The 15762-nt window shown below is 40.0% G+C and overlaps 2 protein-coding genes across 3 annotated transcripts in view; both read left to right on the top strand.

Moving 5' to 3' along the window:
• The first annotated feature begins 118 nt into the window (after positions 1–118).
• On the top strand, positions 119–7402 carry BPNT1 (3'(2'), 5'-bisphosphate nucleotidase 1). Of its 2 annotated transcripts, XM_054397651.1 has the most exons (8): positions 119–165; positions 2263–2367; positions 2664–2771; positions 3291–3339; positions 4343–4434; positions 4595–4792; positions 5808–5913; positions 7224–7402. In XM_054397651.1, exons 1-8 carry the CDS (start codon positions 133–135, stop codon positions 7370–7372), a joined length of 840 nt encoding a protein of 279 aa, XP_054253626.1. In that variant the 5' UTR covers positions 119–132; the 3' UTR covers positions 7373–7402. The 2 variants fall into 2 exon arrangements, with proteins under 2 accessions (XP_054253626.1, XP_054253633.1); XM_054397658.1 differs by lacking the exon at positions 2664–2771.
• A 3825-nt stretch (positions 7403–11227) lies between these two features.
• The window catches only part of EPRS1 (glutamyl-prolyl-tRNA synthetase 1), a 46770-nt gene continuing 42235 nt past the window's right edge, over positions 11228–15762 (top strand). Inside the window, exons 1-2 of the mRNA XM_054392753.1 lie at positions 11228–11273; positions 13843–13927. Coding sequence (XP_054248728.1) covers positions 11228–11273; positions 13843–13927 — 131 coding nt within the window. The remainder of the gene's footprint in view (positions 11274–13842; positions 13928–15762) is intronic.

Raw genomic sequence — 15762 nt, 5'->3', positions numbered from 1 at the left:
AATAGAGAAATGTGCAAGTTTGCTTTTTGTTTCTTTTCAGCTTTCAGAATGGCTTCTCCAGCTCTACTCATGCGTGTGGTTGCCTCTGCATATTCTGTTGCAGAAAAAGCTGCAACAATTGTTAGAAATGTAATGGCTACAGGAGACCTGGGGATTGTGGAGAAGGTATTACTTTTACTTTGTTTCAATTTAATTTCTCTTATTAATGCTGAGTTAAATGCAGGTCAAACTAGGATTTTTGAAGATCAGCCAATGGGGAAGGAAATACAGTCCTCACCTCTCTGATACAAGAAATATTCTTTATTAAAGGATTAAAAGAGCATTGAAGAAGTCTCTTTTGGCCAGTGTTTCTTAAGAATGCTTGGACACTTAAAAGAAACACACCATAATTTTGTTCTGAGTCCCCTCACAAAACACAAGCTTTGGATACCATGTCAGAATTCATCATAATGTATCTTTTCCATTGACTTTTATAGCTATTTTCTAACAACTGAAAGTACTATGCCACTCATGAATTTTGGATTAGGATAGACCAGTGTTCAGACTGTGTTACAGTCTGAAGAGAAGAGATGCACAAGAACAGAAAATGCTGCTTCTCATCATGCATCCCATTTGTGCACTCAGCAACTATCAAGAACAATTCTAGCTGGCCTTACTGAAAGCTTTAGAGAAGCTAGAAAGACAGTGTTCCACCTTTTCCCTCACCATGTTCACTTCTAATCCATTTATCTAGATAAGGTAAAACGGTTCAAGGACATCTGAATTTTTAGCTAGGTCTTCTCCTGATGTCCAGAGTTTTCTTTCCCCCAGTCAACATTAAGCTTTCCATTTATATTGCTTGTATCTCCTTGTGTCATTTTTACTTGTGTTTGGGTTTTTTTTTTAGTTTGTTTCTTTTTTTTTAACCCAAATTGGTAGGTAGCCATTTTGTTGAGCCATGTTTATGTTATTGATGACTGTTCTGAAGAACTACTTTATACTGTCTTATTAGGTTGGTGTCCTGGAACAAAAGACATTCTCTGCAATACCTTGATCTTTGGAAGTCTAAAGTCAGTGACAAATTCAGCCAAATTTATTAGGGGATAAGAGGGAAAATTCAAGAAAAAGTACCAAATTTCATAAAAACAAGCAACTGGATAAGGGACAGAGTAGTTTTCATTAGCCCATAACATGATTCTAAACAGAATACTCCTTCCTATGGCTAATTTCTGTAGCTGGATAAAAGAATTTTCATGTTGTCACAAGATACAAGCAGATAAAATAGAATTTGATTCAACTAAGATGCAAATCCTAGGATGAACTGACTGTCCTAGTTCCTACACTAACAAAACTATTTCTTACTGACATTCTGTGTCTGGACCTAAGGGGCTCCTCCATTCATAGATATATGGAGATTAATGCAAGAAAGTATTAATAAATTACCTGTTTCCACTATGCAGCATGTTATTAATGTCTAAAAAAAAATTACTGTAACCCATCTGGCAACATTTGGCTACACTGCATCTCTTGGGAAGGCTTTCAGTGAGTTTTTCATACCATATTGAGACACCAAATCTACTGTGTCCTCTCTAGTATTTTTGCTGGAAAAAATGTATGGGTGTTACTGTCCAGTTCAATTTCACTGGTTAGCTTCTGTTACTCCTTGGTCTTTTTCTACTGGACTAAGGAATTGTTCACTATTTGGAAGTTTATGCATCCTCATTTTATTCTGTTATTATTTTTTTTTAAACAAGCTAGATTAATTGGACCTTGAAATCACTTTTTACTAACACCTGCCCTGTATTTCTGATCTTTCACAATACCAATAAGCCATGCCTTAAAATACTTCTTCCTCTTAACATCTTAAGTTTTGCTTTTCTCTCATCTTGTACTGTACCTGGGTTCATACTTGTGTTAATTTATTCTGTACCTAATGTAGTATTTGCACAAATACTTCTTCAATACAATTGCAGCAAGAACACAATGTGTAAATATCGTTCTAATATTATGAGTCTTATCTTAGCTCTATGTCATCCAGATCATGACAGATCTATATTTGCTTTCAGTTTTTAGCTCTGTGTCATCCAGCTCTGTGTCTGCTTCTTTCAGTTTTTAGCCTGCCTCTCTCAAGTTCACTTACTAGGTTGATGATTTAACAAATCAGATATTTTTCATTACAGGGTAGACTCTCCAAGTGACATAGGAGCCATTGTACTGATTGTAGGTTGTTTTTTCTTTTGTTGTTGTTTTGAAATACACAAATTCCTGCCCATCCTTTGACAGACTGGAGCCAATGACTTGCAGACCAAAGCTGACAGACTGGTACAAATGAGCATTTGTGCTTCCCTGGCACGGAAGTTTCCCAAGGTGACAATCATAGGAGAAGAAGTAAGTACCTACTTTGTATCATACTAACAATGTAACTTGCTGTAGCTTGCAGTGGGATTTCCTTTGGCAGCTTTTAGGAAATAATCTGGGTTTGTTGTTGTGTTTTTTTGTTTTGTTTATTTGTGTGCTGGGGTTTTTGTGGGTGTATTTTGTTTTTCTTATATATAGTATTTCCATGCCATTTCACCTTTCCATTGCCATTACTTCTGTCAAGTAAACAACAAACAAATCCACAGTTCTAAGGCAAATTGAGGTGAATCCAACACCTCTATTAATTTTGAGAATCCTTTTGTTAGGAACTGTCTACTGATGAAGTAAGTGAGGAATTAATTGAAGATGGCCACTGTGAAGAAATTCTGAAGAAGGCTTGCCCTGCTCAGTACTCAGGAATTAAAGAGGAAGAGGTAATGTGGTAATGTTATGCATGTCTTCATATTTTACAATATATTACTGATTTTACCTAAGAATATGTTAGGAAAATAAGTTGTTTCACTGTTGCCAATTTTTTGTTGTTTGTAACTCAAAATGTGGTCATGAGAATCACACCTTCAGAACTGGAAATGCTGCATAGCCCTGTGTGCAGTAATGGGAAATGTAAATTTGCTTTTTTACAACTTGTAATTCAAATTAATTTGAAAGGAATCTACTTGGACATAAGAAAGTAATGTAATTTCTAAGTTCAGTTTAAGCCTTCACACCTCTATGAAGATACCTGCTGAATTATAGTTAGGTTTTAAGCTTTAGTGTAAAATGCTATTGTAGACTTCAGTCACATCATAATGCTAAAATCTGGAATCTCTTTCTTTCCTTATCACCATAAGAAAAAAAAAAAAACAAACCACTAAACTATATACTGTGCATGGTAAATTACATGATTTGTATTTGTTAATTTTCCCTTTTTTTTTTTTAATTTGTTTTTGAAGCTTGTGATATGGGTTGATCCTTTGGATGGAACCAAGGAGTACACTGAAGGTTGGCTTCTCTTTTTAATCTGCTGATTAAAGTAATAAAATAATTATAACTATGTAATACAGTAGCATGTATATGTAGATAGCTTTATAAAAGAAGTTACACACAACATGGTTTCATAAGGCCAATGTTGTTTCTGTACTTTGAGTTCTATGGAATTTTTTAATCATTCCGGTTAGTTCTAACCAGTATTTAATATTCCTGATGGGCTACTGAGTGCCCACCAGTTTTGATCATTTCTGGTAGCAAAGAGCTGCCTTCAATTGTTAGCAAGTTGCCTTTAGTCAAATTTAGTTTCCGATATACTTTGATCTAAATCTCCCATTCACATGCTAGGTTATGTTTACAACCTCCTCTTCGAAACAACCCAAATACCACAGCTGTATTTGCAACCCTTTCAAAATAAGACAACATTTTCCCTAAATCAGAATTCTCCTCAGTTATTGGGAAGAAGTTTTTCAGCAAAGCCTAACTTGGGTCCATACAAATGGACTCTAAAATGAAGAAAAACAAAATCAGAAAAACCTAAAAAAAGAAAAAAAAAGAAACGAACAAAACCATGCTGAAACCTCACTTTAGCCTCCTGCTGCATCTTTTTAGTTGATAAATGCAGATTTTATTTCCCCTTTTCAGGGAAACAGATGTGCAGCTGTCAACATATTACTAGTTTTGAATACTGTCAAAGAATTCACACAATTATAGGAGAATGTCATCATATACTGATACGTAGCTGTGTTATTAAGTTTTTCTCCACTGTGTGTTAATTATAGTTTTTTTAAATTAAGATAGTTCTGTTTGGGGCATTTTTTTCCAAACTTCAAGGCTAAATGACTGAAAAAAAAGTAAATATTATATCAGCCAACCTATTATTCCTGAAAATCTTGATTGGTATTTGCAGTTTCAAGATACCACCATACATATTAATTTGTGGACTTTTATTGAAGATATTATTTTAAATATATACACTTTCTATTTTTAAGCATACATTCATTTTATTTCTGTACAGGTCTCCTTGACCACGTAACAGTTTTAATTGGAATTGCTTATGGAGGCAAAGCAATAGCAGGAGTTATTAACCAGCCATATTACAACTATGAGGTATTCAAGGCATTGATTTGTTTAAAAGCATTAACTGATTTCCAACTGATTTCCAACTGATTTCCAACTCTCTAAGCTATTTCTATTTCTGAAAAGCAGTGTGTAGTGGAGTTAGTGTTGTAATAAGGTGATGTTGATTTTATTGAATATGTTTTTGTAGGCAGGAGTTAATACAGTGTTGGGCAGAACAATCTGGGGAGTCCTGGGCATAGGTGCCTTTGGATTTCAGCTCACAGAAGCACCTGCTGGGAAACACATCATTGTTACTACCCGTTCTCACAGCAGTACCCTTGTAAACGACTGCATCAGTGCCTTGAATCCAGACCATGTTATCAGAGTTGGAGGAGCAGGAAACAAGGTATGAAAACTCCAAAGCTTTTCTTTTTACTGGGAGGTGGTACCTTTGGAAAAAGAATTTTATAGAAATAATTTGCTTACTTGCATGAATGTACAGTTGACTTCCTCCTTCTGACCCAGCACTACGTATCTTCCCAGCATTCAGTCTGACATGAGGCAGAGACAGTTTGGTACAGGTATATTTGTAACAGTGGTCATGCTGGTCATGGCTGAGGTCCATCTTTCCCAGTATTCTGCTTCTAGGGGAGAAAATTAAAATTTATAAGATCAGAATGACTAAATGAGAATTTGATTTAATGACAATTATTAGACATTTCCTCCTGTTCATCTTCATGAAGTTTTTGTTCCAACTGTCTAGCAGCGCACGTGAAAGGATAAAAGTAGAAGCACACAGTGATACTACCTTTGCAAAACTTCCCTCCATACAGGGAATACTCATTTGCTACAGTTTTTGAAACTTAGTTTTGTCTTGGCTATCAAAAGCAGACTCAGATTCAACGAATGATTTGGGTTGGGAAGGACCTTAAAGATCATCTAGTTCCAACCGCCCTGCCACAGGCAGTGACAGCTTCCACTCAAGGCCTCACCCAGCCTGGCTTTGAACGCTTCCAGGAAGGAGGCATCCACAACCTCTGTGGACAACCTGTTCCAGTGGCTCATCACCCTCACTGCAATGACCCTCCTATCTCTTTTCTTCAATGTGTGCAAGGTCCAAAACAGCACCAAGACAGCATTGAGATATTTTGTGCTTTATTTTATAGTACTCACACAAGATGGGAACTCTTATTTCTGAAGCTACAAGAAGATTTTCATCCTGTAGACTGTATTTATAATGATCATTCAGAATGGTAATATAGTATAGCTTTGTAGCTCTTAATATTGGAAAGGAAATGGCTGGTGTTCCTTCTCTTAAGCATGTAGAATAAGCTGATCTGATCCCCGTTTCCCTGTGTTCTTTTTACCCTTTTCCAAATGCTTAGATCCTTTGCAAATGATTCCCACTCTATTCATGACAGATCATTCAGCTTATAGAAGGCAAGGCATCTGCTTATGTATTTGCCAGCCCTGGGTGCAAGAAATGGGATACATGTGCACCTGAAGCTATTCTGCATGCTGTGGGAGGTAAGTTAATAGCATTCAAAATTCTGAGCTAAGTGAAACTACATACATTTGCCGTTATTTATACTTTTCTTAGAAAAAAAGAATTTCCAAATTTCCAAGCACATCTCTGAAAAGAGACAGTACATTTATATTTTTAAATAGACACAATTCATTAGAAGCTTTGAGCCCACTGAAATCAGCAGTAACTCCAAAGGGACAGCAAATTATGCTCTGGCTAGCATGGTATGATCAGTTTTGCCCTGGACTAATATAGTCAATAATTGTCAAATAACATAAGCCAAATCTGAACATTTTGGGTATATTAATTTTAATACTCTCCAAAATAAGTATTTTTTTTTTCTCTGTTGGCTATTATTTCACAGTAAAGTCATGCTGACCTACTAACTGGATATAGTAGTGTATTTGTAGTAACATACTATATAATATGTAGACATTAAATTCTTAAAACAACAAATCATGCAATTGTTCTTTGGATGTACAAACTCCAGAAACTGAGTCATATATGTAATTCAGTAAGATTAGCGGTCTCTGGCCAACACAAGCCACTTTACTTTTCTAAAGGGCAAAAAGTTAGAGAAGTTATGAAAAGTGTCACTGACAGCCATTTGAATATAAATTTCAGCATTATAATCTGTTGTTCTTGTTGATAGACCTTTTACCACCATATGCTCAAGTTGTGGGGTTTGATCTCCTAAATTCTGTCAAGCCAGGATAACAGGCTTCACAATGGCATTAACTCCTCTAAAATCTCTGGTGTTGATAACTGGGATAGTTTTAAACGGGTTAGCTCAAAACCCCAACCAGTCTGGGGCAGCACAGTGCTGTGTTTAGCCTCATTATGTGGGTATCTTGCTCAATTAGCTTGCATAAAGATCTGTGTTGCTTGTGCCAAGTGATTTCTAGAAACTCATTTAAAACCACCTGAGGTATTTCTATATTATGTCATATTTTGTTTTACGCTTACCTTGGCTTTTACTGGAACTTAGTATTTTTCTCTCCTTCTTGTCATTGGCCAACATCAAAACTACTCAGGAAGCATTTTGATTAATCCATAAGAGAAAGGGGTTGTTTTCCTTTCCCTGAAACATAAGGAATTTAAATATTGCTAAAAGAAAGGAAAAACATTCATTGTTTGATTTTAGTCAATAAAAATTTTTGCACTTAAACTAGGAGCAAAGATATTTCATATCTGAAGACAGGCATCTGTATGCCAAAAACTGTTGGTTTTTCTTAGTTACATCATCTGTACTAATAAAATAGATTATTTCCAACTGTTGTTTGCTGGAAAATTTTTCTTTGCTTTTTTGCAGGCAAGATAACTGATATGCATGGAAATCCATTTCAGTATAACAAGGAAGTGAAACACATGAATTCAGCTGGGGTCCTTGCCACTCTGAGAAATTATGACTATTATGCCAGTCTTATTCCTAACACAGTTAAACAATCTCTTGTGCCTTAAAGCAGTAAAGGATCTTCACTTGGCTGGAAGGCTGAGAGAGTGAGCTTGGAAGAAGAGAAAGCAAGCAGATAACTGAGATTGAAATTTTGCTTTATAGAATCTGAACTGAATTCTTACATTAAGGTGTTCAATAATTTCGAAATGACATACAGAATCTATAGGTGTATGTTGGACGAGATTCTTTTGCTATATTCAGCAGATAACATCAAAACAGCCAAATTCCTTCAGTGGTTGTTTTCTATGTTCTTTGAGAATATTCATTCTTCATGACTGTGCTTAATATACTGCTAATCATAACACTACAGTCCAAAAATCATCTTAATGTTGAGGGAACAAAACAATGTTAAATCATTTACCTGATCTTGATCAATGTGTTTTGTTGCATGCAATCAACAAGGGTTTTATTGTGTTAAATACAAATGGGCTGAGAATTTGCCTGGATGGATAAGGTAATTTATAATAAAGTTGACAGTTTTGATTCTTAGGAAGGAACCTTTGAATTTTTTGATCTGCACTCAGTTTTGGGATGGCCAGGATCACTGTTTGAGGTGAGTTGAGTTGTCCAAGTTTTGCAGGAGACGGAACGCTCTCCAGCTGGGCCTCTGAAATCTCAAATAGGAGTTCTGGATCACTGGGTGCATTGAGAATCAGTGAAGCATTAATACAGAGATGTTCAGGACACCTAAGAGAACCCAAGGAAACTGCAGCGGGGGAGAAGTTCCCAGCACCTCTCTGAAATGCCTCTGTCAGGGTCTATGCCATCTCTGTCTTGAAGAGCTTTGGGCATCCTAGGCCACTTTGTCATGCATGGGGACAACAGAAATGCCTAAAATTAAATAATTGGAGAGCCTGTTTCAGTCAACTTTCCTATAAGCATGGGGCTAGGAAAGCAAGATTCAACTGTTCAGTGCACTTAAAAGAGAGCAAGTAGTAAGTTACATGACTAGTTAAAGTTGTAAACCTTAGTCAAAACAGATGAAGTGTCTTCGAGCTGAATTTAGGACTCTAGAGCATCTTAAGAACCAGTGTGGTGTCTATGTACTTTGTTTTCTCAAGGTTTTGTGACCCAGGTCCCTCACTCTAAAATTAAGGAGTCTTAAGGCCTCCCTTTCCCTAACAATGTCACACATACTGAGGTATGTCATGAAGAGATGCTAGTTTCAATGGACAACATATACATGTGCTTTACTTCCTGCTCTGTGTGGATACAAGTGTGGCATATGTTGGGTTCTTAGGCTTGTGGTGTGAAGGAGGGGTGCCTGAACTTGGCTGCTAAATGACAAAGACTGAATGCCTAAACTATCCTAGCATGACTATTATTACTACTTGCTGACATTATGAATGGCAAAGTAGCCCACAAGTTGCACTGCACCCATTCTCAGTCTGTCTATGCCCAGAAGATTAAGTTCTCCAAATGGCTATGTTGTTGGTGCACTCAAACCATCTTAAGAGCTATCACTGAAATTCAAGATACAAAAAAGCTGGTTTCCATACAGAAGAAAATGTCAAAATGCAGTTTTCAACAGGGTGTTCAAGTTACTTTCATTACACAAATTATTTGACAACTTTTGTTAATGTACTTTCAAGTCCTTAGATTAGATCCTTTCCTCACAGCAGTGTAACACCCAGTATGACTTCATTGGCTTAAAGCTGGCTCTATTTCCAGCAAGCAGGAACATCTTGACACCAAAAGATAAAAACAAAGTGTTCACAGCCTCTCTGAACACATGGAAAATGATCTAAGGAAGCCCTTTCCTTGGTGAAGTCAGCTTATCATAACATTTACAGATAAATGAGCAAGATTATTGCTTACCTCATGCTGTCATCATCTAGTCTGTAATGTTATCATGACACTGGATTAAAGATGCATATATAGGAACAACACATACCTCTAATCCTTTCATCTACAGTCTTCCTTCTTCCTTAAGTTCATGACTTGTAAGAGCAAGCAAGACAGATTCAGCTTGCTTTAATTAGAACCTTTCTTCATATTTTGACCCATTATAAGTTTAAACATTCCATAAACTGATTGTGACTGAAGTTTGAACCACATAGCAAGCACAGGATTAATCTAATTTTGCTGCCTCAGTTATACATAATTCTCACCTTTATCTTCTGCAGGTTTTTTTGAGTATGCATCACATCAAAACCTGCATGTGAAATTGCAAAGCACATTATGATAAAAGGTAGAACGATTTAGACAAGACAAAGCCCACCTTAATCTTTCCAAGTAATTATTAAAATACAAAGTCAAGTACAGAACCAAATGTTAACCTTCATCTATGTCTCTGTATCGTTATTTTCATCCGAGACTTGCTATATAGAATCACAGAATTGTTTTAGTTGGAAAAAAAACTTCCAAGATCATTGAGTCCAGCCATTATCTAACTACCAAGTCTGAGCTTGAAACATGTCCCTCAGCACCACACCTCTGCATTCCTTGAAGGGATGGAGATATTACCACTTCCCTGGGGAGCCTGTTTCAATCTTTGAGAACCCTTTCAGTGAAGAAGTTTCTTCTAATGCCCAACCTAAGCCTCCCCTGGTACATATGTTTGAAAATTTCATCATCATAAGCCCCTTTGTAATTCTGCTGTAATTTACCACAATGGGAGCGTAGAAGACACATAGCACAGACCACCTTCTACCTGCTGCATAGAACCACTCATGTATGGAACCACTACCAATGTTTCCAGGAACTGTAAAACTACTAACATAGGGAAACATTAAGGAAAATAGAGATGAAACTGAGCAGCAGGAGCCAAGGACAAAAGCCAGCAAGTTCAAGCGTAGTCATGCTCTGGCTATACCCTCTGCTAAAACCAGCACCGGTCCACCAACCAAGCATTTGAGAATTTCTTTGGTAAGACATCAGGTGCTACAGAGCCATCTATAAAATAGACTAGGGGGGTGGGGGAAGGGGAGGGGAAAAGGGAGGGAGGGAAAGCATGACACTGCATTGCCTTTGCAGCAATGTGAACTTGAACGTCTGCTGTGAGAAACTGCTCGCACAGTGTTTCGGCAAGTCATTGCCAAACCTAGTTCGACCCCCTGCAGAATCTGCATGCTTGGGAGGAATGTAATAAGTAACACTCTATGAAACGAGACGGGTTGAGCCTCTGTACTCAGATGTATCTATGTGGCACCGTGTCATTTGTTTGAATCAGGGTAACACAGAAATGGTAGGGATTGGAATGGACCTCTGGAGATCACCTAGTCCAACCCCTCCGCTAGAGCAGGATCACCCAGAGTAAATCACACAGGATCACGTCCAGGGGAGTTCTGCATGCCTCCAGTGACTGAGGCTCCACAACCTCTCTGGGCAGCCTAGACCAGTGCTCTGCCACCCTCAACATGGATAGATATACAGAAAAGAGATTGCAGCTCTCCGTGCGGCTGCTGCCGGACAGATGCCTAGCTCAGGAGTTTGTACAATTACCTCCCTCAGAGCTCTCAGGAGGGCTCTACCTAACCGGAGCGGCTGCAAGAGAAGCAGTGGCCTCATAAGAAGCAGGGCAGCCTCCACCCGGCACCCGCCCAGCACAGCTTCCCCCAGCACCAGCGAGCCCTCCATAACACCCGGCTCCAACCTCATCACATCCTCCTCCCGGCGGGACACAAAGCAGCAGCCCCAGTAGGAACTAAGCGACGGCCACAGCAGGACAGCGTAAACCGCGCGCCCGCCTCGCCTGAAGGGCTCCTCCCGCCGGAAGTGACGCGTGCAGCACAGCCCCGCGGCGGCGGGCGGGCCTCGGGGTGGTTCCTGCCGAGCCGGCCCGTGCCCAGCTGGCGCGGCCGCGCGTCCCGCCCCGCCTTTTCCTTTGGTTCCGGCGCGGCGCCGGCGGTGACGGCGGTATGGCGGCGTTAAGCTTCACTGTCAACGCGGGGAGCCCCCCGCTCGGTAAGTGTGGAACGGATCTTGCTCCACTCTCTACCCCATTGTTCCCTCTTCCCCGGGGGACCAGCGGGACGTTGTCCCCCTTACCGCCCGCCTGCCCGGCCGTGAGCGGAGCCGCCGTGTTGCATCATGCGGTTGCCCCCGCGTGTGGGGCCAGGCGAGGCGTGAGGGGACGCCTGCGTCTGTCCTTTTCTCTGCGGCCCGGCTCTGCTGTAGGCCAGGGCGGTGTGCCCGCGGTGGCCTTGGCACGGCCGAAGGAGGTAGCCGGCGTATCCTCTAGGCGCCGGGCGAACCCCCTCTTCCTGAAGGGTCCGGTCCTTGGCGAGCAGCCCGGTGCTGAAGGGGCCACGTCGCTGGCCGGGACTGGCCCCTGCGAGGTCCCGCTGGCCCTGGAGGTTCCTAGGGAGGCGCCGGTCCAGGAGCCTGGCCGCGTGTGGGACTCCGCAGGGAGTGCTCCGTCGCGCTTGCCTGGCCCCCGGGGTGGCTGGTCTGCAGCAGATTGCTTTCCGGGGAGGCTGTTTGGGCAGTGGTGACAGCTGCCGGCACTTCGATTAACTTAAGCTAAAGAAACTGAGTCATAGATGCACCCCTTGAATGGCCTAGCACGCTGAGGATGGATTTTCAAGGCATCCATAACTCAGATTGCTTGTTTCTTGGCTGCCGAAGTGCTACTATCTATCGCTGTCAGTTCTAATCTGCTGCTAGCATTCAGCTGATACGGGGAGCTGGTTCAGAGTTGCACTGCAAAACCTTGCTTTTTCAATTACTCGCGTCCTTCAATGTTATTTTGTCTTTAAAGATGTGAGAACCTCTTTCATTACACTTTCTGACATCTGGAAACAGCCTTTTTTTATACGTATCCCATACCATTTCTCCATTTTGTTACAACTATTCAAAATACATTTTCTATCCTTCATTTTAGTTTATTGATTTCTTTTTCAAACTGTTGTTCCCAAATGCATTTGAGTTGAGTAGAACTTGCATGACTACTAATTTAAGGTATAGTAAAACACAAGCTTGAAATAACACTTCTCTTGATACTTGTTTATAATGATTTGCTAAAATAGTTAGGATGCACTCAGAGCTATGATTAATATGATTTTAGGGGCTTTGGAGGATTCTCTACTTTTGGTAGCTAGTGAGTGGCACTAGAGATTTAATTTGGGGGATTGTATAATTATGTCAGAAATATACATATGACAAATGAAACATTTTGGTAAACATTTGTATCAAGAAGACAAGCAGACGTATCCTGCTTGTTCCTACTTTGTACTGTGCATCATGGCTGTGCACTGGCAAAAGTGTAGTAGCTTTTAATGTCATTAGTATTAATTACATAGCTTGGTGTGCATCATACTTGTCATTTTCAAAGCATTTCCTTGCACGTTATTAAAGTACTTACCCGTCTTACAAACATACTGCATAAGGGTTGTCATCCTGATTTTCAGATGGGTGAGTGATGGGAAGAAGAACCTTGAGTTACAGTTAATAAAAGCTTAATGCCACAAGAAGGTTTGCAGCTGAGCAGAGGTGAAAGCTAGGGAATTCACAGGTCTAGTTCTTTGTATTTAGGCCAGTGTATTAATAGCTTACAACTTACCCTGCCTTGGATAGTCCACCTTCTTTTAGGGAAGATAAAGTGAATGTCACACTAGGAAGACTGTAACAGGTTAGATGCCTTTCAAGACCTAGAGTATAGTCCTTTGACTAGTTTTATTTAACTAATATTTCCTTCTGCAAAATCTGGCTGTCTTTGTAGGTGCTTCTGAGCAAAGCAAAAGAGGACAAGCTCCTCTACTTATGCTCAGCTCTGGACCAGAGCCAATCCAGAAGTACAGCCAATTTAGCTCAGTGCTTTGTTTGAGCTGCTCTGTTGTGCTGTAGAGCATCAAGATCAGAGCAGGTTTGCATCAAGCTGCTTTGAATACAGGCAGAGCTATCTTCTAGTTGATGACGCAGCCTAAAAACTTCAATAATTCTTTTATTTCTAGAGGCTGTCCTTTACTGTCACTGGTGAACTTCTTGCTCTGAAAATCCTGTATAAACTTCCTGCAATTCTGCATGGATAGAGTTTCATGAGGGCTAATCATTAAATGGTTAATCGTTTCATAAACACGGAATCAGGATAAAGTTAGTCTCATCCTTGTTCAGAAAGTACTGGTATAATCACTAACTGATCTCTTGCGGTGCGTATGTCAGGACTGGAATGGACTATGTTACTATACTGTTCAATAATCAGAAGCAAGTTAATTATATTCTTTATTTATTGGAGAACAGGACTAATTTTTATGATACTTTTAGGAAGCAAAATGTATTGCTGCAAACACTTGCTGAGCTCACTGCAGGTGACTGTATGCTGGACATGATCAATTGGAAGCTGTAAGCATTGCCAAGAATAAGAAGCCTCTTGCATATGAGTCTGAACATTGATTTCTTTCCTGGGCTATCTTACTTGAAGGAGGCAGTCAAGTCACCTGGTCCTGTTTGATAAGGAATGTAACTGGTTTGTGCTGCTGTGAAAGAGGGCTTTCTTGGAGGAAGGTTCAGTTTCTTTTTCTCGTGTTTTTTAAAGGAGCTCTTCTGACAGTGGAGCATGTGAAGAATGATCTTGAAATTTCAGTGGAAGAAGGCAAAGAAACCATCCTTCGTGTGTCCGAGTAAGTGACTTTGCATCTCTCCTTCTAGCTTTGGGTCAGCAGTTTTAAAAATCATGTGGTTGTAACATTGAGAGTAACCTTTTCAGGTAGGAGGAAGAGAAGAATGCCATTTTATTTGTCACTGCATTACTGATGTCTCCTTTGCAGCACAGACACAATATCTACAATATATTCTAAACTTGATCTTTATGGAAAGAGTTCTTATTTGCATGCACTCAAGTCTAATTGTGCATGCTTTACTAGTCACTTTATTGTTTAGGCATTAGCCTTTTTGAGGTTCCATGGTGCAAGGCTATTTTATATTTGGAAAATTCCTTGGACTTCTACAAATGTGGTAGAATGAATTGTAAAGGTTTACATGGCATTATTTTGGCCTCACTGCTCTGTGTTAGTGAAGGCATGATGTTACCTCAGAAAAGTGCTCATTAACTATGCCATGCTGTTCAGGTGCTCATCCATCTGCATCCTGTAGAAAGAATCTGGACATTTTTGTATAAATCTGTCCTTTTGAAAATACTCTGTCATGGTAATAAATATTTTCAACTTTGGGGCATGAAAGTAGATTTTATATTTGAGACCTTGGAGTGCAAGTTCTCCATGGAACAACAATGTGCCCTTGTGGCCAAGAGAACCAATGGTGTCCTGGGATGCATCAAGAAAGGTGTGTCCAGCAGGTCTAGAGAAGTTCTTCTACCTCTCTACTCTGCCCTGGTGAGACCACACCTGCAATACTGCTTCCAGTTTTGGGCTCCCCAGTTCAAGAAGGACAGAGAACTGCTGGAGAGAATCCAATGGAGAGCCAAGAGGATGATTAGGGGACCTGAGCATCTCCCCTATGAAGAGAGGCTGAGAACCCTGGGGCTGTTCAGTCTTGAGAAGAGAAGACTGAGAGGGGATCTGATCAATGTCTATAAATATCTGAGGGGTGGGTGTCAAGTGGAGGGGGCCAGGCTCTTTTCAGTGGTTCACAGTAATAAGGAACAACAGGTTCAAACTTGAACATAAAAAATTTCACCTCAACATGAGGAGAAACTTCTTTACAGTGAGGGTGATGGAGCACTGGAACAGGCTGCCCAGGGGGTGGAGTCTTCTTCTCTGAAGACTTTCAAAACCCACCTGGATGCATTGCTGTGCAGACTACCCTAAGTGATCCTGCTTTGGCAGGAGGGTTGGACCTGATGATCTCTTGAGGTCCCTTCCAGCCTCTGAAATACTGTGATATGCCTGTTAGAAATGCAGGACTAGTGCTGTGTTGGGAAGCAGCATTGTCATCTTTGATTTCATATCAGGTAAGATACCTGGTTATATCAAGAGATGATATCCAGATACCACTGATATATCAGAGGGAATATCTGACATCTAGTGTCTACAGTAAGGATATGGTTTAACCATAAATATTGCAGTCCTAACTTAAAGTATAATAACACTATATTGTTTTTAGAATTAGTAATTATAAATATAGTTTTTGAATACAGATTGTTTTTTGAAAGAACAGGGGAAAACATCTGTCGTTCATGGACTTGCTGTCAAACTCATATTTTCTGAGGTCTTAAAGCCACCGAGGCATCATAAATTGGTATTCCTTCATGTCTGTAGAAGGGTCATAAAAACAACATCATGTTTTTATGTTTTATGGCAGAGATCCTGACTTGCTCCCCATAAATTAACAGAGACTGTGCTTTTTCAATGTCTTCTGAGCTTAGGGAAGGAGCTTGTCACTAGGTACATATTTCTGCAAAATCAAAGCACAGGGTGATTCATAGTCTTCAGTCAAAATGATTGTTTTACTGCATTCTATTTAAGTTTTTAGACTTCTTTCCTACTGTAATCTCTGA

Source organism: Indicator indicator, chromosome 2 (genome assembly GCF_027791375.1).
Source record: "Indicator indicator isolate 239-I01 chromosome 2, UM_Iind_1.1, whole genome shotgun sequence".
Classification (NCBI taxonomy): domain Eukaryota; kingdom Metazoa; phylum Chordata; class Aves; order Piciformes; family Indicatoridae; genus Indicator; species Indicator indicator.
The sequence above is the reverse complement of the archived record's forward strand: the minus strand, read 5'-3'. Positions and strand labels throughout refer to the sequence as shown.